At 40.5% G+C, this 24693-nt stretch overlaps 3 protein-coding genes across 3 annotated transcripts; 1 reads left to right on the top strand and 2 right to left on the bottom strand.

The window, feature by feature from the left end:
• Positions 1-99: 99 nt before the first annotated feature.
• On the top strand, positions 100-1792 carry LOC119745997 (ARL14 effector protein-like). The gene is given in 4 exon segments (XM_038222741.1): positions 100-366; positions 684-714; positions 717-819; positions 1126-1792. Coding segments are annotated over 4 exon segments (558 nt in total). The 5' UTR covers positions 100-165; the 3' UTR covers positions 1349-1792.
• Positions 1793-1912: 120 nt separating this feature from the next.
• LOC119745995 (hsp70-Hsp90 organizing protein 1-like) lies at positions 1913-9244 on the bottom strand. Its single transcript, XM_038222739.1, has 7 exons — positions 9109-9244; positions 6797-7012; positions 5693-5761; positions 5214-5298; positions 4623-4723; positions 4147-4270; positions 1913-2984 (listed from the first exon to the last, which is right to left on the bottom strand). Exons 1-7 carry the CDS (start codon positions 9115-9117, stop codon positions 2842-2844), a joined length of 747 nt encoding a protein of 248 aa, XP_038078667.1. The 5' UTR covers positions 9118-9244; the 3' UTR covers positions 1913-2841.
• A 677-nt stretch (positions 9245-9921) lies between these two features.
• Positions 9922-22348, bottom strand: LOC119745471 (G kinase-anchoring protein 1-like). The gene is made up of 9 exons (XM_038221833.1): positions 21976-22348; positions 19991-20197; positions 18785-18862; positions 16493-16678; positions 15255-15353; positions 13495-13596; positions 12774-12837; positions 11938-12008; positions 9922-10955 (listed from the first exon to the last, which is right to left on the bottom strand). Exons 1-9 carry the CDS (start codon positions 22210-22212, stop codon positions 10863-10865), a joined length of 1137 nt encoding a protein of 378 aa, XP_038077761.1. The 5' UTR covers positions 22213-22348; the 3' UTR covers positions 9922-10862.
• Between the last annotated feature and the right edge of the window lie 2345 nt (positions 22349-24693).

The following is a 24693-nucleotide window of genomic DNA, read 5'->3' on the forward strand; positions in this document are numbered from 1 at the left end:
AAAAAACAAATATTCTATCATATAAATTCAAAAAGTTGCAACATATATATAGAGAAAATAATGAAAGTCTAATAAAAGTATTAAAAATCTACTTTTTGTTATCTTGAGTTCACCGATTTATTACATTTGTGTTGCTGAGCCTGAAAAAAATCCTGTCGAAACAAAATGGCAGCGCCCATGAAAACTAACAAACCTGACATGAGCCGTAAGCAAGAGAAGAGAAGTTTTCCAGTTTTATCCGATAATACTGAAGACATCATTATAAATCTCGTTGATGATGATGACGATGAAGATGAGGAACCGGTAACAGCGACGGTAAAAGATCCAGTAGCCCAAGATCAGAAGGACTTATCGAAACTTCCAGAGGTATGTTTACGGTGTTAAATTTACCTTTCCCAGTTACGCTATTACGTGTATCTCTATGCACCGTGCCCCTGATTTTACTTTCCCGATTTTTTTTTATAAAAAAGAAAGCATTTTTACAAATTCGTTCATTTTAAAAAAGTATTTGACTTATTTGTGATTAATTTTAGGCCTTCCTAAATTTTTTTTGCAGTTAACCCCCCCCCAAAGCACCCCACCCCCCCCCAAAAGTCAAATGCTTTTGTTTTGTGCCTTTTCTTATATTAAACTTAAGATAAATAATTTACTTGTTCTTCATCCCCTTATTCTTTACTTCAAAGGCAGCACAGAAGCTCCTCAAGAGTCTTGAATTCAAAACCCCGGAAGGCGGCAATTTGACATGAGCACCTTTGACCCAGAGAACAGCGAACGAGAGATGAGGAAACTAAGGAGAACATTCCAGAGCACCAGTATTCAGTGAGTTTGTAGCAAAAGGAGCAACTTCAGAGCCGTTTCCCTCCGCACAAAACTTTTGACCATTATGTTTGAAATCACCCATGTAAAACCAGTAATATACCCTTTTCCCATACAATTGCTGTCCTGCATTGAAGAGCACCCACTTTTGGTAGCGACCAAAAGTGGGTGCTCTGCCAAATTTTAATTTCTTACAAATGTCTTTCAGCTTTCAGAGGGAAAAAAAACACACTTTGACTCTTAAATAACCAGGAACGTATATTTTTCACATTATTTTTTTTTTAATTTGTGTATGTGTTTAAATTTCAGGCAAAAACCCAGAAATCATGTGATGTACAACGAGAAAGGACTGCTCCTGGCAAACAATCGGGACCTCTGCGACTGCCTGAATGTGAAGTGCCCTGGGTGCTACTATCCCTGTGAGCAATGCTCCTCCACAAAATGTGGGGTGCAGTGCCGCTGCAATAGGAAATGGGTGTACAACCAGGTGGAGAACGAAAGTGGAGGCGGCATCATCAAATTTGACAAGTAGACTTCTACGTCACTGATGGAAAGAAAAATACGATTTTGGGAAGCAGAAACCTGTTTGATTAGAGAAATTTTCAAGTTGTAGGCAATATCTCTCAAGTCATCAGGCGTCATTCAAAAGTCATCTGGTATCAAGTCAAGTGGCAAGCTATTTGAATTGAACTGCAACAAAGACGTTCATCCCGTTACTGATTGCCTTTGTGATTTGAATTATTGACTCTTTATTGACCGGACTACAACTCTTATGTCATTGAAATAAACTTACAATAACTGTTTAGCTGTACCTTATGGAAAACTGCATTATTTATACCAGTACATGCGATTGTATATATTGTACAAACATTATTACTATTGAAAAGCCAAGTTGTAAATATGTGAATAATGGAAAAGTTGGTATCATGCCCAGTAAAAACTTTCAGGTGCTTAATGTAAACTTATTTAAAAAACAGATAAAGCTAGGTTAAACACCCTGTTATCGTTAGGTCGGGATTGGGTTTTGTTTTGTTTTGTTTTGTTTTTTTGCTTTTCTAATAAAGTTAATGACTCGGTCACTCGACAGCAGCAAAGCGTTTTTTTTGTCTTTGAAGGATTTGGTTTATTTTTTTCCACAAATTGTAATATTTCAGTATCAAACTATATTACATGGACAGATTGGTTTAAACATTTAAATCAAAATGCAAATTTACAAACACAGATTGTTTTGGATAGTACAACTGTTGCTAGAGCTACTTTTCAGAAATATATTCCTAAACAAATCCCACACAGGGGAATACATTGGAACTGTCATTTATGTTTTACTTGCATAATGTCCACAAACAGCATTGTCTGAGTTCAAATAAGGAACTGAACATCCACTTTCTAATGTTAATGATAAAGTAATAGTAACAAACTTGAAATTCATGTCTTTGGTCACAATATATAATAACTCCCTGTTTTAAGATTCTCAGTTAGATTGTCTTCAATTTGTGGATTAAATTGAATAGCATTTTAAGATATTTTAAAGTTCCACTATGAACCAATTGTTTCCTGATTTAAAATCTTTCCTGAAAATGATGAATCAAAGCATCTCAAGTATGGCACTTCTTCTAGATGATGCAGTATTTTCTTTGTAATGTGTTTACTTCATCCTGTATTTCACTTCCAGTTGCGATTTTTGCAGTAGTGCAGACTTGTCTTGCAAGTGACTGCAACATTTCACCATTCTTGCTGTTGAACTTTTAAGAGTACCTCTTCAAAGTGTACACAAATTCCAGTCCAAGAAACTCAATGTTCAATGTTTTGCACCCACACAGCCAATTTTCAAACTACATACAAACTGTTCTTATTCTTTTAAAAGTGGAAATCACTGCATTAGATTTAGAAATGTGGTTATTGAGATTTCTGCAGGAGTTTTAAAAAAAAGGTGAGTACTGAGATTTACAAATGAGAGATTAAAAAAGAAACAATTAAAAATAATTAACATCTTAAATTAATTGAAGAAAATACAGAGAAAACATGTTATGTCTTTTCTGTTTTCTTTCTTTGTCTCGCCTCTCCAGTTCCTCTGCTTTTGTTGAGATTTCCCTGAGATGGTTTTGTCGTCTTGGTTTCCTTGCTGGTTTTAGGGATGGTACTCTGGTTTTCCTCTTTCTTATCACCATCTGGTAATTATGATAAAGAAAAAAAAATCACTCAAGACATACAGGATGTGATTATATCATTTGTAGAAAATATAACTTTATCACAAATTAGTCACTGTATTGCCTCAAACTGTCCTGCCCTTACTCCCTTTACCACCCAAAACCGCCCCAGTACTATGGTTTCATCACGAAATAGAGTGTCACACAATGTAGTACAGGCGCTAATGGGTTAAGCTGGCCCTCTGCTGTTTGAATTCCAAGGCAGGCAAAACACTAAAGGGTTCGTGTACAGTCGACCCTTGTTAATACAAACACTGTGAAAGGGAATGTACATTAGCTTTAACTGTAATTTTCAGAAATAAATGGATTTGGAGCATTAGCAAATATTGTTAAACCGACTTGTTTCACGTTTTGGGCTTGTAGATGCTGGAAAAAAAACCCCAAGAAAACCACACTGTTCTTTTAGTCTGGTTCCCTTACCCACGAAACGGAGCAATTTATAGACTTTGGGGAATTGTAAGGTCAGAAATCAGTCTAGCATACTTCACAGGTGTGTAATCAATTGCAAAGAAAATGCTGAAAAGTAAGGAGTAGTTTTTGAAAAAAAGCCAGTTTTCTCCAACACTGGTCGGCCGACCAGTGTTGGAAAAATAATGTTGTTCTTGAAAATGTCAGCACCCCAGGAGCCTCGATTTTACAGGATGCTTTAGACTGTCATTCCCTAATAATCCAGTAAGCTTTTCGTGATAATTTGATCATTTCGTTTTTTGATGTTTGCAAATGTCGTATCTTCCCTTTAAGACAAATTCTGGTTATAGCAAACATAAAGCCTTGGTCCCGACTGTGCTTTATGTGCGCAATTAATGGGACCAGCACTCTACTTAATAAAAAATTCTGATATAACAAACATTTTGGCTAGGTCCGGCCGAGTTTGTATTAACGGGAGCCGACTGTTTACATCACCTGTCCAATGTTAAGATTCACTCCGATCATACATTTGACTTTCCAAAGAGTATCATTCTCAATGTTAGGTTTTGCCCTCATTTTACAATTTATTTCTTTTCTCATTCTCATTTTACAATTTATCCAAACTGAAGCACTCAGATGAAATTGAAAAAGTAAAGATTCAAATTCAATTTGGTTAAAAACAAATCACAAAGCAGTCTTTTAGTGACAGTGATACCTTTTGGTTCAGTCGGTGGCTGTAGCATGGCATCCCTGTAAGTGGTCAGTACGAAAAAGTACATCCAGGACCCAGCAAAGCCGAGCATACCAAATAGCACTAGGAAGACAAGCTTGATGTAGCCCTGAAAAACAAAATCAAAAATGGATTTCTATGTATCTATGTTTACTTATTAACACATACATGATTTTTTTCTCAAATGAATACAGTTGTAAACAGAACGAATAGGCCTCTGAAAAACGGGATGCATTTCTTACATTTTCAAATGCAAATATTGCCAGAAAAAAGTCCAAGCATCAAGTCTTTATTTGATTCAGATTTGTATTTTTTAAGTAAGAACTTAGGAACTACATGTAGTTTTTACACTGAAGTTGCCTTCAAGTCTTCTATTTGATTATGTGGGCCTCTGCCTATAGTTCGAACTCAACTAGAAGACAGGGTTCAGTGTTTATTGAAAGTGGTGATAATTACATTACCTCCATTGAAGGTTTGGATGTGAGATAATGATCGGCTAGGATGATGGGTATGCCAATGAGAAGACCGATGCATATGCTGATGAGGGGAATCCTGATTGCAGCTGAAATAAAAGCATACACAACAAAGACATTCTCCTGACTGCAATTCTCCTTCATATATAATGGACCATTCCAAATGTGGCCATAAGCCACGCCCACCATTGGTTTATGTAAATCTCTCACAGATCTACCATGGTCCCCTGACTATAAGTTGTAATCTAATTGGTCAATGCGCACCGTCTGATTGGCAGGCAGAAAGGGTCATTTGCATATTTACCATTGGCATTGCTGGAGGGCGGTGTGGGGGTGTGACACATCCCATTGGTTGTTTTCATTGGCAAATCATGTCACTTTAAAAACTATGCCACTTTGAGTAGTACCACGTGTCAGATAGTGTCCAGTCCAATCTGTACTGAAAAAAAGCCACCACATTTGACGTGATCCCAGCCCCCCTCCCTTCTGATTTTTTTTTATTCTAGCTATTGGTCAAGAGTGGCCTTTCAGTAGTTGTGTGGTCACTAACCCCATGAAATATGTTTTAATCGTACACACCAGCCTTCATTTTCTTGACCTCTTCCTCAGCTTTCTCCAATGCCTCCTTCAGTTTGGGGTCACTTTCATCTAAGCTAATTGCTTTCTGAAAAATGCCAAAGGAAACAATCCAGTACAGATAAATACTTTTCTAGTGTTTTTTTGTCTTTTAAAATTTTCACAATGTTTCTACTGTTGCAGTGGAACCGACTTTGGGCGTAAATTTATAATTAATGTTTGTTTTGTAATTTTTGCAGCTCTACCAAGATAAAAATGAAAGTCAAGTTTGTTTTGATGAGCAAATGGGTGAACTTAATTGATCCAGTGCACTATTAAGTTGAAGTCCTCATCTTAGTTGAACATCCCATCCCATCTTGAAAAACAAATTAATTAACAAGTTTTCACATCGGTAAAATTTCTCCAAACTGTCATTTTTTTGTCAGTATCAACAACATTAATGGTCCTTATTGTGGTGGTACATTTGATTCAATTATACTCACTTTATAGGAGTCCACAGCTTCTTGAAAGTGTCCAGTTTCTAACTCTACCTGGCCCTTCCTGTAGTAACCCTGTGAGATAGAGATTGCAAAATACAACCACATGCTATTGACAATTCAAGAATAAGTGAAGATTGAATACTTGGAAGGACAGTTGTGGACAGAGAAGTCAACTGTATTTCAGTTGTTGACCCTATTTCAAACCTGAAACTTCCAGCATCTTTCCTTTTAGACTCACAAGAGCAACGCAAGGACTTTACAGACGTTTTCTTTCCATCTTTTGCAATGGTAAACATGGGTGAATCTAAGTAAAATGTTTAAAGCCCGAGTCCATCATTTGCAGCTATCCAAAAAAGTAACCGGCGTAATTATTGTTGAAAAACATACTGGTTGAAAGATAGTAAGGGGACTAAACTCCCTGTGAAATTATCCTTTCTGGCAAGCTCTCATTTTGAAGAAATCAACGAAAGAAGGCATTTCCAACGGTGCTTCTTAAGAAGCACCGTTCTTAAGAAGCACCGTAGGAAAATTTAAATTAGTAGTTCGTTTTGTTATTCGGCGCAGCGCGCACAAGCATTGGAACGACGCACAGGCGCGCGCGGTTGCTATAATTCGTTGGATCAGTGCGCAACATCGCATAAAGCTGCAATTCAAAACAATTCGAAACATGATTTAGCAACTTTTGATTTTAAATTGAGATCCTAGAATGCTGTTTTTCTCGGAATATGAAGCTGAAGCTGAGCTGAAACTTCATCAAGTAAGTTGTTCAGTATACTTCATTAGATTTTGAACACTTTTGTTGCTTGAAACGAACAAAATGCACTAATTACAAATGATGGACTATAGCTTTAAGCTTTAGAATCTTAAATTTTGGAACTTGGCAGTACTAAGAGCCTGAGGTGTTTGTAACCATTTAACTCCCCACTTTATTTTTTTTTGGGGGGGGGGGTGATGGTGGTAGGGGGAGGAAAGGAGGAGGGGGGGTTGAGGGGGTGGGGTTGAGGGGGGGAGGGGCGAAGGTAAAAATGACTGGGCTCTTCTTTCTTTCTTAAATCCTGCAAAATCCTCTCGAGCCCCTGATGGATTTGGAAGGATCTAGGATTGTACCTTTGGCCATTTGGGTTTCAGTTGGATGGCCTTCTTAGCATCCTCCAGTGCATGCCAGTGCTGTTGGATCTTCAGGAAAGCCAGAGAGCGGTTGCTGTATGCGCGGTGGTCTGAGGGGTTCAGCTTGATGGCATCGGTGTAGTAGAAGAATGCCTCGGTGGCGCGACCTTTCTTCATGCAGTCGTTGCCTCGCTCCCTGGCCTCCTCGGCTTTTTCCTAGATTTTCCAAAACAAATGAAATGAGGATAACAGATGTTAGGATATGCAGGTTTGAAAAGGCAACCTTAATAAATAAGACTAGGATCTCCGTATTGTTTGACAACATCACTGACACTGATCAATATTTACCAAGACCATATTTACCACGTCCAAAATAAGCCAATTCAGTATTGCAACTGTGCATGCCTTTGATACAGCAGACCATGGGTATCAGGACAAAATTTAACCATCGATGAAGCTGTATACATATGTTATTTGTTCCTTGTGGTACTTTCTGGGATTGATTTGTCTCCAATTTTAAAGGTAAGCTGAAACCTTTGGTAAGTTGCACCTTGTTGACCGTCTTTATCCCAAATGACCTGAATTATAAATACAACATATTAATTAACTTTATAATTATATGCAAAATAACCAATGAATGTGGTCTGTCTGTGTAGAAATGAATTCTGCAGAAGAAAACAAAGCCAACATTAACAAAAATGATTAACCTTTATAACTTTTATATTAGTCTTTAAAACACTTACACAGTACTTCACTCCGAATCAGACCATGCGGGTAGAATTAGACCAATATTTAGGCACAGACGTAGCTTTTCTAGTAATAATAAGTATTTCGGTAGTCCTTATCTTTAGGACACCTCTTTTTTTACGAGTTCTGTTCAAAACTGACATTTGCAGATGACTGTCCAGTACCAAAGTGACTTTGGAAGGCTAAAGCAGTCTTTTTTCTTCAGATACACTCATGTTAGTTGTAATTTTGAAAGCACTTTCAAAGAAAATGTGAATTTCCTACCTTTTTTGGCAGTTCGCCATCTTGCTTTTTTAGTCTATTTTCTGTTTGTCATCGTCGTCTTTTACCCCTCATAAATCAAAGCCCTGCCCTCTTTCCACAAAATTAACCCTGCTGATATTCAAGAAGGTTTCATTGCCAACTGTTCAAATGTGTCAAGAAATATCAGAATGTCACTTTAGAGCGTCATTTAGTCAGCTGTTTTGGTGAGTCTTTAACCAAGTTATATAGGAACGGGGTCCTAAAAGTAAAGATTACCAGTATTTCAGACTTTCAATAGTAATGGAAAGATTCCCATATCTGGCCATCATTTTTCCCGCAAATGGCCTATCACTATCAGCCATCAGAAAGTGATAATATGTCCTAAAAAGTCAAAATTAGCAGTGACAAATTTTGAATTTTTACTGAGAAAACACTTACAAATTTTCAGACCAGTCCCATAGGGTTTGTGCACAGGCAGTGACAGGGTGAAAAGTGATGGCCAGATGGGAATCTTTCCATCATATTCTCCTAAAAGACCTAATGTTCTCCCAGTTACGTTTGTTTATATTCGCCTGTTTTAGTATTTGGCACATGTTTGGGAATGGAGCTAGCTAGGCATGCTAGGCCAACGTTGTGAAAAAAATATATTGGCCGCGCGCACCGCATCATACATGATTGTGTACCTTCCATCCACTGTCACTGTGCACTGGATATCGAACTGCAAATCATGGCCCCCGTGTGCGCGCGTGCACGTACATGATCATGATGGGGGTCAGACAAGTCGACCGTTGAGACAACTCGACTCGGGACAAGTCGCCCGTTGAGACAACTCGACCATTGAGACAACTCGACCGTATGTGCGATAAATGGAAAGACAAGTCGACCGTTGAGACAATTCGCCTCGCATGTTTTTGGGCCTAGTTTTGGAAATAGTACCGGGGATTTTGACGGCGGCTGATCGCCGTTTGGGAGTTATGACACATAACAGAGCAGAGCCGATATAGCGCAGCGTGATTGTCTGTGCACATCGTTCGTTTTTGCCGGGCCTGTGCGCGCATCTCCGGTACACGTTAGCTGTCTCAACGGTCGAGTTGTCCCGAGTCGAGTTGTCTCAACGGTCGACTTGTCTCAACGGTCGAGTTGTCTCAACGGTCGACTTGTCCCGAGTCGAGTTGTCTCAACGGTCGACTTGTCTGACATTCATCATGACGTACCGGCCGGCCCGACACGTGCACCACCGTTTGCCGGTACGGTACACAACTCATTTCCTCAGATTTGAATTATAACCTGAAAATATGCCAGTTTGACCTCATTAAACTTACCTTACTCATACTGCTTCCAGATAGCTACAATAAAAATGTAAAGAAGGGTAATTCGTGACTTTTTCTCTCACTCAGCAAATTAAATGGGGTCAGTTCATGGGCGCAGCCATCTTCAAGCTCTTTCAAAATTATCATTATTTTTTTTATAATGGAACTTAATTGATTTGTTTTCATGACTGCTTTAATTCTAAAATTTACGATATAAATATTTTTCATTATTATACTACCAAATCTGTCGAGATCTAAGTAATGACCCAACAATGAAAAGATTGTAAATATTTATAAATTATGTATAATTGAAGGGGACACACCCACGTCCCCCATGCCCACACAAAAAATAAACAGAGGTTGCCCCCCCCCCAAAAAAAACCCCCAAATGCATGTGTATACTTACTGTAAAGATAAATAAAATTCAAGTAGTGCTAAAACTATGCAATGGCTATTTCCCATAAAATCACACATTTACAATATGGGTGGTTAAATTTGGGAGAAGTTATAAAGTTCATTCGGGGGGAAAATCTCCCCACTCCAACACGAGAATGTCACGGTGAGAAAAACATTCCTTGGGCAACAGGACTCGAGTAGTTTGTATTTTTGATGACTTATTCGCCTGAAGGGACTAGCACTCCACCCCCGCCTTCCCCTCCCTACATCACCCCTGGTGGGGTAGGGTCCCCGGGGAGGGGTGGGGACAAGGCAGGCCGCAGGGGGTTGTAAAAGCATCATGAATTGAATAGGGTAGGAGTTAGAGACAGAAGGGAGATGTATCAGAAATACAACAGAATAACTGGAGGCTTCAAACGCTAATAATGAATACACCAAAAACCATTTTTTTTTATTGCCAAAAAGAATAATCAACTTAAAACTTGTTTACAAAGAGAAATGTAACACTTAAAAAAAAAAAGCAAGAGCCATGGCTATGTTTAAAAATTATTATATTTAAGAATGATCTTGGTGTTGGCTATCACTACTGATTTTATATTGCATTATTTTGTCTGGAATATGTACATCCTGATTCCACTGTCTTACGAAATTTAAGACCATTTTGAATTAAAAGGAATTCTTCAAGGACAGAAACAAGATGCCTTTACTTCAGGACATATTTCTCTTGCTAACTTGAAATGTATGGCAGTTTGAAAAACAAAACAAATATTGATGGTAAACCATAATACTTAAAATGCATATGGAATTCAATTTGCTGTAATGAAAGATAAACATTTTATTCAACTACAATTTGATTGTGAATTCATGCTTTCCTTTTTTTGTTTGTAAAACAAATATGAATGAAGAGGATAAACTAATTTTTAAAAAAAATTGAAGTAAATTTTCAACTTTTTTTTTGACAACTGCAGGAGAATTTGTACTTGATCAACTTCCATTTAGATTTGAAATGATGATTTTGAGTAGTGTGTCTACTTGAATAAAAGCTAAAAAAAATAAAGTTAAGACACTCAAGTTATTTAAAATAAGGCATAGTGTAGTTTGCATGTTTACAACATCACACTAAATCAACAGGAATTAACTCTTAACGTCCACTGATGTCAAAACATGGCTTTTCAGGTTCTGATATTTGGCTGCTTCTCAAGCAGTATTGCTCAACATAAAAAAAGAAAAGAAAATTCTTTCAATAAAGTTTCTAGAAAATCCGGTAGTCAGTGGTAAGTACATGTAGTTTTGTCACAGTTTTGTCAAAAAAATATGTCCTGATGCCCCCAAACACTCATTCATCATGGAGACTAAACAGTTTTGGAAGTTCACTTCTTCCTCTCGTGTAGCCTTTGAAGTTCGGATTTTAGTGTAGACACTTTGGAACGTTCCTGCTCTAAAGCAGCATGGAGTTCAGAAACCTGAAGTAAAAAAAAAAAAAAAAAAAAGTATAAAATGCAAGGTTCCTGAACTACGTGAGGGCTCTCCTCGAATCATTTGACTATGGCTGGTAGTAAGTCATGCATGTATTAGAAATGGCTTCAGCAGCTTCCATGGTCATGTGTGTAATTGCAAGCCTGTGTGTAATTAATTGCAAGCCTGTGTGTAATTAATTGCAAGCCTGTGTGTAATTAATTGCAAGCCTGTGTGTAATTAATTGCAAGCCTGTGTGTAATTAATTGCAAGCCTGTGTGTTATTAATTGCAAGCCTGTGTGTAATTGATTGCAAGCCTGTGTGTAATTGATTGCAAGCCTGTGTGTAATTGATTGCAAGCCTGTGTGTAATTAATTGCAAGCCCGTGTGTAATTAATTGCAAGCCCGTGTGTAATTGCAAGCCAAGTAATTTGGAAGCTGCCTCAGTCCACTCCAAGCCCTCCTAAATCTGCCAAAATCCAACTTCAGATTTTTTGTAGGATTTTGGTCCCTATGCAAGTTTGGATTGAAAGAAAGACGGCACTGGCAAGCTATGCTAATTGATTGATTCGTTTCTTTATTTAACATAACAGGGGTCAATTTCAAAGAACTGCTAAGCACATCAATCTATAAAGCACAAAACAAAATTGCTTAGCAACAACGGGTCACCAGCCATGACGTCATGTATTGCATTTTGCTTGTGACTGACACTGGTTCCCACTTGAATTTTGCTAGGCCCATTAATCTGCTAAGCAATTTCTTTTTCGGTTAGCAGCTCTATCAACTTGGGCCCAGTTTAGAACCCAAAATAGTATCATGTAAGATTCTTTATTTGTACGTGCACTGCACGTCGAAGTTCCTTACATATATTTGTAACAATATCAAAAACAGACTTTCCAAACGATTTGAAATATCAAAATTGCTTTTGAGCTTATTTTAACAACCAATTGAAACTGTGTAAATACTGCTTTACATGTTTGTTGTCATACCTCCGTAGTGAGTTCATCCTTCACTGCTGACAGTTCATCAACTTGCTTCAGTACCTCAGCTTTGTCTTTCACTAAATCAAAAAAGCAAAATCAAAAATATGATTTGTAATTGCAGGTTCTATGTTTCTCTCAAAACCAATGAAGTCAATGCTACTAAACAATATTGAAGTCGGAAGTGTTTGTTACGACTTAAAGCTATAGTCCATCATTTGTAGCCATCCAAAAAAGTAACTGGCGTATTATTGATGAAAAACATACTTGGTTGAAAGATAGTAAGTGGACTAAACTCCCTGTGAAATTAATCTTTCTGGCAAGCTATCATTTTGAAGTAATCAACGAAAGAAGGCCTTTCCAACGGTGCGTCTTAAGACGCACCGTAGGAAAATTTAAATTAGTAGTTCGTTTTGTTATTCGGCGCAGCGCGCGCAAGCATTGGCACGACGCACACGCGCGCGCGGTTGCTATAATTCGTCGGATCAGTGCGCGACATCGCGTATAGCTGCAATTCAAAACAATTCAAAACATGATTCAGCAACTTTTGATTTGAAATTGAGATCCTAGAATGCTGTTTTTCTCGGAATATACAGCTGAAGCTGAGCTGAAACTTCATCAGGTTGGTTGTTCAGTATTCTTCATTAGATTTTGAACACTTTTGTTGCTTCAAACGAACAAAATGCACAAATTACAAATGATGGACTATATCTTTAACAAAAACGTACAAAAAGAAAAAGGGAAAAAATGCAATAGGGGCCAACAGGACAGAAACATCCCTTTCAATTGTAATTAACACTCATAATGAGTTTCGTTTTGAAAAAAGAAATCAAAGGAATACTTACTTTCTCCCTGGGCCAGAATGAAGCAGAGCTGTTTGTTCCTCTTCTTGACTTGTGTAAGTTCCACCTCATTAAATTCAAAGAAAAAAGTCAGAAATGATTATGTGTATTTATAAAGCACACGTATCCACCAGTATTGGTGCTCAAGGCACTACATCTTTATTACCCTACTCGATGGGCAAGTGAAACACTCTAAAGACAATCTCAGCTCCCTGGGGAGTATACAGCTCGATGCTGCCATTTCAGCGCACAGCAGCTAGAACCAATCACAGTAACCAGCTCTGCCCTCACAGGTACACAGTTAATTTACTCCTGGGTGGGGAGAAGCAATGAATGACAAAGTGCTTGAACCCACACCCTGCAGAATTCAATACTCCAGACCACGAGAAAATGGCACTCCACGAAATAAGTTGGAGTATTTCAAACACCCCTGCTTTGAAATTTTATATCTTCCTACCTCCTAAATTAAGGAAAAAAGTCTGTCCCCTGCTATGTAAATTTTTTTTTCAAATGAACCACACATGGAAACTGACTAGGTGAATTACAACAATTTAAAAGTTGAACAAAGAAATTGACTGGAGCGGAGCTTGAACAGTTGGTAAGAGTACCAGAAAGGTTATCTGGAGGTCGCAGGTTCAAGCCCCGATCAAGTAAAAAAATTTTGTTAAACATTTCAATTATTAAAAAAATACCTTTAAAATTTGTTTTGGATCTGACTGCTCACCTTCATTTTCTCCAATTCCTTTTTCATGTCTTCTATTTCTTGGTCCCTCTTTTCCAGGTTGTCTTCTACTTGTATCCGCCTTACATTCTCTGATGCTAATTTCTGATCCAAAAGTAAACAAAACAACAATGAATATGTTTATTTTGACTAAGTAAATATATGCAAAAGCACGTGGATCGCAAGCTTGAGTTAAAATAATGATCAGTAAATTGAACAGAACAAATATCTTCACACAGAAAACTGAAATTAATTTTCAAACGAAACCAAAATGTGTCATTAAGAGAAAAAAATGTGTGTTGGCCAACTGTTAACAATAATAAGTACGTTTAAAACCAGTTAGGGGCCTGGACGCAGATAATGGCCCTAGCTTAAGGCGAGGGTCATTATCTGCATTCCCATTCATAAATACCTTTCGATCATAATGGTAAAAATAACAGCGTTGCTGTTGAAACCCCTCAGCCAGAGTCAAGTTATCATCCGGAAACCATTAACCTTTAACTCAACGTGGTGACCTTGACCTTTGGCCTTTGACCCCAGAACCAGTCCCAACATGCCTGTACCAATGGGAAACCCCCTACCAAAGTTAGACACCAACATTTCATTTCTAACTCAAGTTATCATTCGGAACCATTTACATTGAACTCACCACGGTGACCTTGACCTTTGACCTTTTGACCCCAAAACCAATCCCAACTTGCCTGTACCCAAGGGCAAACCCCTACCTCAGTCAGACACCAAAATCTCATTTCTAACTCAAGTTATCATCCGGAAACCATTTACCTTTATCTCACCATGCTGACCTTGACCTTTGACCTTTTGACCCCAAAACCAATCCCAACTTGCCTTCTCCCAAGGGGAACCCTCTTCCAAAGTTAGACACCAAAATCGCATTTCTAACTCAAGTTATCATCCGGAAACCATTTACCTTTAACTCACAATGGTGACCTTGACCTTTGACCTTTTGACCCCAAAACCAATCCCAACTTGCCTACTCCCAAGGGCAACCCTCTACCAAAGTTAGACACCAAAATCTCATTTCTAACTTAAGTTATCATCCTGAAACCATTTACATTTAACTCACCACGGTGACCTTGACCTTTGACCTTTTGACCCCAAAACCAATCCCAACTTGCCTACTCCCAAGGGCAACCCCCTATCAAAGTTAGACACCAAAATCTCATTTCTAACTCAAGTTATCATCCGGAAACCATTTACCTTTATCTCACCATGTTGACCTTGACCTTTGACCTTTTGACCCCAAAACCAATCCCAACTTGCCTTCTCCCAACGGCGACCCTCTTCCAAAGTTAGACACCAAAATCTCATTTCTAACTCAAGTTATCATCCGGAAACTAAGCTGCCCGGACGGACGGACGGACGGACGGACGGACAGACACACACACATCCGGACGGACGGACGCCCTAGGCGATGACAATACCCCTCGAGCCTCTCGGCTGAGGGGTAAAAACTAGTCAAACTTTCACAAATTTCCAAAGATTTTGCTCAACAATTTTACTTCATGTTTTGTGAAACACCCCTCTGGCCATGTTCATGGTACGTGCCTCGTGTGCGTCATGCTAAAATCTCTATGAATCTGTATAAAAGTCTTCTATGGAAATTGGCGCCAGGTACTGCACGATGTGGCACAGAACGCAGCAATGGTTTACCGGCGGTTTAAAACCACCCACGTGACGGGCTCTCGACCAATAGGAACTGGTAAACTGTCTCGGGTATTTATGAATGACCAATTTATACCCACCTGATTTTTCTTGCGCAGGGTTGCCCGTTCTTCTTTTGTAATGATCTCGGCTACGTCTTTCTCCACTCTGTTGAAGAACTCGGGATCTGGATCTGGTTTCTGGATTCAAATAAAAATGCAATGACTGGCAATAAATCTGAGCACTTGTACTTTGTTAGGCGGTAGGGCTTGCCCTCCCAATTCTTTGGGCTCCGTGCACAAGTACCCCCTCAACGATAAGGGAGGGAGAGTTGGGGGAGACCACTTGGAGTGACATTTGAACGCGATGCCAACGACGCCTGACACTCACGCGAAGACACTGTTGCGTTGTGCACATTCAGAATAATATTAGTCGTGCCAAGTAATATAAATTTCCCATTTAAACTTTCGTTGGGGTATCAAATTTTACTAAGTAATTAATGGGGTGGAATCAGGATCGCTCTCATGGCGTGAACTTTGGGCTCCTTTGACTCATAGGGTTACCAAAATGCGCGTGTGCCATGCTGCATGGACGTGGTTTCACCTCGAAAATCGCCAATACTCTGCAGAACTGTATGTACAATTTGTAAGTCAATGGGGCTGTTTAAAGGGAAATTACAGCATTTGCAAGCATTGAAAAATAAAACTACCAAGTTGTTACGAAATACCTTACTAGGATGTTGGTAAATGACATGCTTAAGCATCCTGTAAAATTATGGCACCTGGTGTGAAGCCATTTTCAAGAAAATGGTATATTTGTATACATTTCCAACGCTGGTCGGCCGACCACTGTTGGAAAAACCTAACTATTTTTCAATTACTGCTCCAAATTTACCATTTCTTTTTTTAGTCTAAACTTTGTTTTGCTAGCTATTGGTTCCATGTTCATGAACGGGTTGCATGCCAGCTAGACTGGTTCCCTTACCATACAATTTCCCAGTATTTTTTATCCATTTCATCATTAGTGGAGTCAGGGAACCAGACTACTTGAATCTTTTTGTTTCTTCTTGGTTTTTCCAGCATTTACGAACACAAAACTTCAAACATGTCAGTGTATCAATATTTGATCTATTATACTAACCCCCAAATAGTGTATTTCTGAAAATTACAGCAAAAGCCAATGATGTACATTCCCTTTAAAGCGATTGTAAGCTGCCAATACTCTTGCAGAACTGTATATACAATTTGGGAGTCAATGGGGCTGTTCAATATAACCAAATGTCAGTACAGCAGTGTTAGTTATAGCAGTGTTACTCGTTTCTACATAATCTTTGTCATACCTTGGGTACTTCAATCTCATCTATGGCTCCGTTGGTGGTGCTCTGAGGCGCGGCTTGGAAGTCATGTAGGGACATGGCGTGGGGTTTGTCCTTGCCTTGTAGGTGTTTCCGTCGCTCTTTTCGGTTCACTACGGGCGGTGCACTCTCGAGTACCTCCTTGGCTGCCTCGCCTACTTCTTTTATGAACTTTTACAAAGAAATAAATGGAAAAAAAAGCCCTCTCATTATCAGATATAAAAAAACATGCATTTGAAGGGTCAAGGGTTCGAATCCTCCAATGAATACGGACTTGAGGCTTCTCAAGCATACACTATGCAAAGAGGGCAATGACAAATACTTCAGTCCCAAAAGCTGAACCAAGCAGAAGCCCCCTAGAGTTCTAATACAGAAACAAAAGTTGCATTTGAGGGTATAAGGTTCAAATCCCCAAATTGATATGGATCTTAAGCTACTTCCTTGATCAGGTCTATGACTCCTTTCATCCTCTTTCCAAAGAGGTGAACAACAACAAAACTCTCATTTTTACTAGTGTTGTGCATTTTCGAACAATATTAGTATTCCTTTATTGGAACTTGAATATAATCGAATATTTGAATATTCAAACATTGACACTGCGATAAATTTTTATGAATGTCATGTATGTATTGATATACTTTTTTCAAGATAGTATGTATTGATATATTGTTTTCAAGATAGCTGACTAGCTGACATTTGACAGATATTAACAATGCAAATTAGGACTAATATTCCTCATGGAAGTCCTTAAATCATGCCTGTAAAGTGGCTGCCCACAGAAATGTGGCATTCGACAAACAGTAAAAACCACCCAACTTATACAAATAAAACATGAGACAGCTCACATTTTTTGAATACTCTGTTTGGTAAAATGCCCTAAATTTTACAGATAGAACTTGTATTATGAGGGGTGACGGGTTAAAATCCCCAAATGGATATGTCCGCCAATGTATGTCATAAACTGTGCAAAGAGGTCAATGAAAGGTTCTTTGATTAACTGAACCAAAACCTAAACCGGACCCTACATTTCCTATAAAGCTTGATTTTGAGTGGCCCAATAAGTCAGGTCTCAAGCAACATGGGACAATCAATGTCGAGGGATTGCCTTAGTAAAAGTTCATTTGAATAGCTGGGCCCAATTTCATGGTGCTGCTTAACAGTTAGCAGAAAAGTTGTGCTTAGCATAGCAGAAAACTTTGCTAACCTTAAGCACTATTTCACGGCGTGGACGTGCTAACGGTCGCGCGTACATGGAGATTTCTATTGTTAACATCACTATGTTAAGCAAATTTTTCCTCTGAGGTAAGCATGCCTTTTGCTGTGCTTTTGCTTACGGTCTCCATGAAATAGACGGAGGCTCTATTAGCAGAAAATCGTGTGCTTAGCAGCCCTGTGAAAATGGGCCCTGGTCACTTGACTCGGGATTGCTTGGCTTGATAGTGACTTGCACAGACTGACAATAACTCTGCTGTATATCATGCATCAGAGGCGTAGGGGGTTTGAAGCTGGAGATGGATATGTAGGCACGGCTTGGAAATTACCAAGACTGATGGTTTAAGCCACATCTGCACACAGCGTGGCACGTCCAAGAGGGCCGTGTGCGGCGAGTGTGTTTAGCGCATTGATCAGGGCCCAATTTCATGGCTCTGCTAACCACAGAATTCTGTGCTTACAATCACCATTTTGTACTTACCGCGCTAGCAGAAAAATTCTGTGCTAACCCTGTAAGCACAAACCCCTTAGTAACGGGATGTATGCATGGCAGAAGAAAACATTTCCTGTCAACCAGTGAAATACGCTTACCGTAAGCACGGAATTTTCTGCTACAGTAAGCAGGGATGTTTTGCTAATGGTAAGCAGAGCCATGAAATTGGGCCCAGATGAGCAGCTACATTTCCCTTCTTTCCCCCTCTCTTCTTGCCCCCCCCCCCCTTTTCTTTTTCTATTTTTCGTTTGGTCGGGGGAGGTATTTTTTTCCACACCCTAAAACACCCCCACCCCCATCGCCATGCTACTGTCATGCATGCTGACACTTGGGCATTGTCAGTAATATGTATCAGACTAAACAAAAGGGCAGCAATTATTCCATTTATTTGTGTTTTGCTTGTTTTGCTTTCAAATCAATGTCGGCTTTGGGACAGACAAAGTCAAAATATGGGACAGGAAAAGCCAAAATAAGCTGTGTATGCAATGCAACAACTGGCAGGAAATGACCCATTAGCCTGGAACGGAGGCCTTGTTTGGCCAAAAACTCCAAACCATTGTCACTCCTTTCACCTGCTGCTGGTGTTCGTACTCCGTCTTGCTGGCCAGGATGGCCTTCTGCAGGTCATCTTCAAACCGATCCTTCACAACCTAAAACAAAAACAACATTTTTGGACATAATTATTAAATTTGCCATGCATCAACATGTCTTAAAGGTATGTAGGATTTGTTTTCACGTGTTTTGTTCATTACCAATAATAACCATGGGCGTCGATTACTTCTCAGAAGTGTGGGGGGGTGGGGATACCTCCCCCTGGTATTTCCCTGTGGACTAATGCAAGTGCAGGGCGTGACGTTACGTTACGTAACAATTTTGCAGCAGCAGCAGGATTCCAGTCAAACCAGTGAGTTTGGCAGTTTTTAGACATCCATCTTACATTGAGAAAAAAATGTGTAATTTTGCCGACGCACAAGGAGCTTTTTTTTTGGCCTAATGGTGTGGGATTCAGGACCTGCCTAGTAAGGGCCTCAGGAAATTTTGGATTCTGGATGCTCTGTGGTGCAATCTGAGGCAATTCCTGAGCAAAAAGTTTTTTTTTGCTCTTTCAAAGTTTCTTATATTAGTTGGGAGCCACGTCTTATTATTTCCTTTTATTCCCTCTTTTCGCCCTGGGGGAGGAGTTGGGCATGTTTCAGCTCCGTGTATATTACACCTAAGTTTAAGAAAACAGTAAAAAAACAATGTACAACCTTTTGATTACGATCTTTTGATCTCGAAAACGAGTACCATTAATTGGAGTCTGAGTATTGATATTAGAGTATGAGTGCGAGTAAAAGTATTCTCAAAAAATGTCTTGAGTTTTACTCGGAGTAGGAGTACCGAGTACGAGTAACACAACACTGGTTTCAGGAGATTTGAAGACATTTTGCATGAGGAAGTAAAGCCAATCGATTTACATTTTTAGAAGGGCCCAATTTTTGGATCACTCAGCAGTCTGGTGCCACAACCCTGGAGAGAGTGTACATAGATAGGGGCTTAGGTACCAGATCCAGACCAGTGACAGTGTACCTTCGTACATGGCATGTGTTAACTATCTTGAGTTCTGGGAATATCAATACCCAATACACAATATGTAGGGTATTAATAACTTTTCGGACCCGTTCCAATACAGAACAATAAACACCTTCTAAGAAGGTACATATTTGAAGCAAACCCCCAGCCAAAAATGGGTCCTAAAAGTAACTAATGCAGTATCCTGGTTGGAAAACAACACTTACCCCCTTGTCTTTTCGTTTCCACTCCTCCCACTGCATGGGGTTTCCCACCAGGTGTTGTAACGAGCTGAGTTGGGATGTCGGGCTGGCCGGCCCGGCCTGCGTGTCTTGCAGGACCAACCCTGGGGGTAAACGGGCCGGTGGACTGGTCGGGGGACTTCCAACTACAGGCCCCTTCGTGCTTGAAGGGTTGAAGGCGATATCACGCAGCTGTGGGAGTAGTAACATTTATTATTATTATTAGACTTATCTCAATATTTCCTTAATTGATCTAGATACTAGGTAACCTTCACGAATCCATGCAACTTCAGGAAACCAATAGACACGTGTACTTGGCATTTTACTTTCACAAAACATTAAATGTAAATTAACATTTGCAAACATAAAAAAAACATAACCTTTTTATCAAACACCTTACTTGACTGTAAGTGTATAATAATCTCCAGCATCCTGTGAATTTATAGGACCCGCATGGTAAGCTGTCATTTTCAAGAAAAGTGGAATTTTTGTATCAATTTTTGTTTTTTAAACCGAAAAAAATGATAAATTTTAAGCAGTGACATCATTTTGGCCTCTTTGCCTGTTGCATCTAGCCCATATAAAGCTCAAATTAGGTTTTGCCCTTCACCGACGTTTAAACACTGTATACTCCCTCCCGAATGAAATTTGGAAAAAATCACTCAGGTGGGACTCGATCCCACAACCTCCTGCTTTCTAGTGCAGATGTCTTACCACTCGACCACCGAGCTAACGGGGTCGGTTGGCTGGTTCGAATCTGATACATGTACATAGCAGCGGGTACCACATAAACTAATTATAGTTTATGCGGTACCCGCTGCTATGTACATCAGATTCGAACCGGCCAACCGATCCCGTTAGCTCGGTGGTCGAGTGGTAAGACATCTGCACTAGAAAGCAGGAGGTCGTGGGTTCGAGTCCCACCCGAGTGATTTTTTTTTTCCAACTTTCATTCGGGAGGTAACACACTGAGTATACAGTGTTTAATTTATACGTCGGTGAAGGGCAAAACCTAATTTGATTTATATCGCCCCGGCGCAAAAATTCCATCTTATCATATAAAGCTTGTAGGCCTATGTCATTTCCTGAGTCCAATGGTGGCCATTAAAAAAACAACCTGGCGGCCATCTTGGAAAATAGCCTGGTTGGGCGACCATTTTGGAGGAAAAAAAGAAGAAGAAAAAAAGGGCCTCCCACTTCTTTTTTTTCAAAAAGGTGGGACGCTAAACATGTTTTTTTTTTTTATTTGGCCCAACAGGCCTGAAGGAATAGCCATTTGAAGTTAACACACACAAACTGATTTGTCTGATGTAATTGTTAACAAATTGTTCCTCGGCTCTGGTGACTCATTTCCATAAGGAAGGGCGGTACATTAAGTATTTTTACATGGGGATACTGATAGGAACAATGTTTATATTCAGATAAGTTGGAAACACCACAGGAAACTGGGACTGTGCTAGTGTAGTGTATGAATACCGCAATTTTTGTTTCGCTTGGTTAATCCATGGGCATTTCAATAGAAAAACGTCCCATCATGCTCAGGATACAATGCCATGATGTACATACTATAGGTGGACGTAACTTTGTGTGACCTCAGGTCAATAAGGGGGGGGGGGGAACAAATGCTTGAATGTATGGCTTTGCACCACGATAGTGCATTCACCTCGGAATGTTTTCACCATGCTTGCCGGAAGTGATGCGCAAGTTGCGTCCTTCCATTGAAATGTCCCCTGAGATTACCATGTGACTGCAATGGCTTAAGCTCAACCCCCCTACATCCCCCCCCCCCGCCTTGCTCAAACTCCTCCCCTCCCCAAAAGCCCTCAAGTCCTTTCTGGGGCCTCCCATCTGCCACCCCACCATGCCCATCCGCCCCAGTCTTGCAAACATCTCTATTTCTCCCATAACACACAACACATCAAGTGCAATCGTAAAACCCACGGCAACTGAACGAATCACAGTCACCGTACCTCGGCCGTTTGCTTGCTCTTCTTTTTCTTGGCACGCTTCTTGGCACTGGCACTCATTGATGAACCTTCCCCGCTGTTGCCAGCTGCAGTGTTCGACGTCTTGACATCTTTGTGTCCTTTCTGCTGTGATTTTTGCTTTCTCGACCCTTCGACCTCTTCGTCTGAATCCCCAAACTCAGGGGAGGCGTCCATGACATTGAGAATCCCGAACCGAGACGACAACGGTAAACCAGCCATTTTTGTTGAAGAGACAAAAATTCAACAGTGCAACTTTTTTATCCGACAGAATTTCTCACGTTCGGAAAGTACCACCACCAGTCTAGTCCTGTGTCATGTGTGTGTAACATATGCGCGTACTGTGCAGTAGCGCAATGTACTAGTACTGTGCATACATGGAAATCCCAAACTTTTGTTCGAAAGGGCGCCATCTCTTGACATGAGTCTTGTTGATCGACAGCTAATTGTGGTGGTTTTTGCTGTTGATATTCGCTTGTTTTTGCCGAGTCAGCCCTAGAGATTCATTGGCTATTAGTTGACGGCGGATTATCGTGAATTGTCTTCTCTATATTACAAAAACACCTTTTTGGGGGACGGAAGATTTATTAAAATCATAGTGTGTTTTGCTTACGACCAATGATTCTCCGAAAATGACAAAAACTGAAGTTTTTAAGTGACGTCGCAATAAAGGCAGCGCAGACAATGAGTACACCACCATCTTTTCCTCCAAAAACATTGGTTAAAGTAGTCAGAAATTGCCTCAGATCGGACCACAGAGCATCTAAAATCACCCCCAAAAATTACCCACTTTTTGGGGAACCAAATATTTTTTGGCCCCTCCCAAACTTGTGTTCTGGATCCGCCCTTGACCAAAAAGGCCGCGGGCACTTAACCAGAAAAAAGGGCACCTTCCGGGTTACGTTTGGGGCCCCGCTTAAGGGTCCCGGGGAACTTATTGATTTCAGATGCTCTGTGGTGCGATCTGATGCGATTTCTGATCACTTTAACCAATTTTGGTGAAAAGATGGTGGTGTACGCCGCTACCTTTTATTGTGACGCCACTAACAACAAAAAATTGAGTTCGTGTTTTTTTTTTGGGGGGGGGAGGCATAGCCCCGTTGCTCCACCCCCTTGGATTCGCCCTTGGGCCTTCGGCACACCGCACACCCTCCGCCCCCGGCACGGCCCCGGCAGTAACTTCTCTGGGTCCGCCCATGAATTCCACCAGTTATGTAAAGAGACCATTGGGTTTTTTTTTTATCGCGAGAGGGACACTGTTGCTTTTGATGGCCAGCTCAGTGACCATATTCGCGTGAGGAGGAGCACTATTATTTTTAAAGGCCAGTTTTCGTGATGAGATGCACTATATTGTTTTTGAAGACCAATTTTCCATCTCGAGAGGGGCACAATTTTATTATTGCGAGATGAGTATTTGTGCTTTCAAGGGGTAGTTTTCCATCTCGAGAAGGTGCACAATCTTGTTAATGCGAGAGGGGCACTTGTGTTTTTGAGAGGCCGTTTTCCATTGCAAGAGAAGAGACAATTTTATTTGTAGCGCGATCATAATCATGCTTTCATACGTGTGTGTTTGAGGGGCACTTTTGTTTTCATCTCGAGGGGGCACATTTAAAACCTCGAGAGGGGCACTTTTGTCGGCCTGGGAAAAACGGGGGGGGGAGTGCCCCTGTGACAGGTAATTCTGTCCCCCCTGGTAAATGTGGCCCCCGGACACATTTACCGGCTCGTTACCTGGTAAATGTGTCCGGGGGGACACTTTTACCTAGGTAAATTTGTCCCCCTCCAGGTAAAAATGTCCCCCTGCCCAACGCTTTACCAGTGTCCCCCTGGTAAATGTGTGCCCATGCAGTATGTACTGAGAGCAGCAGCGTGTCGCACGCGCGCCAGTACATGCTGCAAGATTTGAGGCAGTGATTATAACATGTGTACATATGCGTATCCCTCTACAATGGAAATTCGTCCAATAGGAAATTTCGTTACGCGCTATGATGGGAACACAGACCAATCCAAGGAGACGTTGTATCATACTATCAATGAGACGAGGGCCATCGCCATGCATCGCCGCTGTGTTGACCTATCGCGGTAGAATCGCGATAGACTTCACCGTACTCCGAATCGAAACATTGTGTTCACGTATCACCTAATAGACTAAATTAAATATTTTTTTATATTCAAGAAGGGCAGACTAAAAGTCCAAAATGTAAGTGTAAAATGTAGAGTGAATTCATCAAAACAATAACCTTCTGGGTTTCAAAAGAGGGGGATTAAAAAACCTGGGGGACAGAATTACCTGGAGGGGACAGAATTACCTGGAGGGGGACAGAATTAACGGGCCAGGGAGGACACTTTTACCTAGGTAATTCTGTCCCCCCGGACACTTTTACCGGGGGACAGAATTACCTTTCACACCCCCTGCCCCCCCCCCCCCCCCCAACCGCCCATGATCGTTACAGACAGACAGCTGGTTAAATAGTCGTGCACACACTACACGGCGCCACTGCAAAGTCTTATTCCCTCACCCACACTCTCTACCCCCCCCCCCCCCCACCCCTTTGAAATGGTCAGGGTCATTATTTTTTTTTGACAATTTGTCCTATTAATTAAACCCTCCCTCTCTCTTTCGTATGCTACAAACAGGGGTGTAGACTCAGATCTCAAGCTTGGTATGAAGCAGACAGTGCTGTGCGGGAACATCAACATCAG

Source organism: Patiria miniata, unplaced genomic scaffold (assembly GCF_015706575.1).
Source record: "Patiria miniata isolate m_02_andy unplaced genomic scaffold, ASM1570657v1 HiC_scaffold_7, whole genome shotgun sequence".
NCBI classification, from domain to species: domain Eukaryota; kingdom Metazoa; phylum Echinodermata; class Asteroidea; order Valvatida; family Asterinidae; genus Patiria; species Patiria miniata.

Bases quoted from the DNA above. Each gene is read 5' to 3' on its own strand.
- LOC119745995 (XM_038222739.1), bottom strand. The intron at 4,271-4,622 runs GTAATGTAATTA...TTTGTTTTTCAG, and splicing joins CATCCAAACCTTCAATGGAG to GGCTACATCAAGCTTGTCTT. The intron at 2,985-4,146 runs GTATCACTGTCA...CATAATTACCAG, and splicing joins GCCACCGACTGAACCAAAAG to ATGGTGATAAGAAAGAGGAA.
- LOC119745471 (XM_038221833.1), bottom strand. From the start codon at position 22,212: ATGGCTGGTTTACCGTTGTCGTCTCGGTTCGGGATTCTCAATGTCATG. The intron at 12,838-13,494 runs GTGAGCAGTCAG...GAATTTAATGAG, and splicing joins AGGAATTGGAGAAAATGAAG to GTGGAACTTACACAAGTCAA. The intron at 12,009-12,773 runs GTAAGTATTCCT...TTTTTGATTTAG, and splicing joins CATTCTGGCCCAGGGAGAAA to TGAAAGACAAAGCTGAGGTA.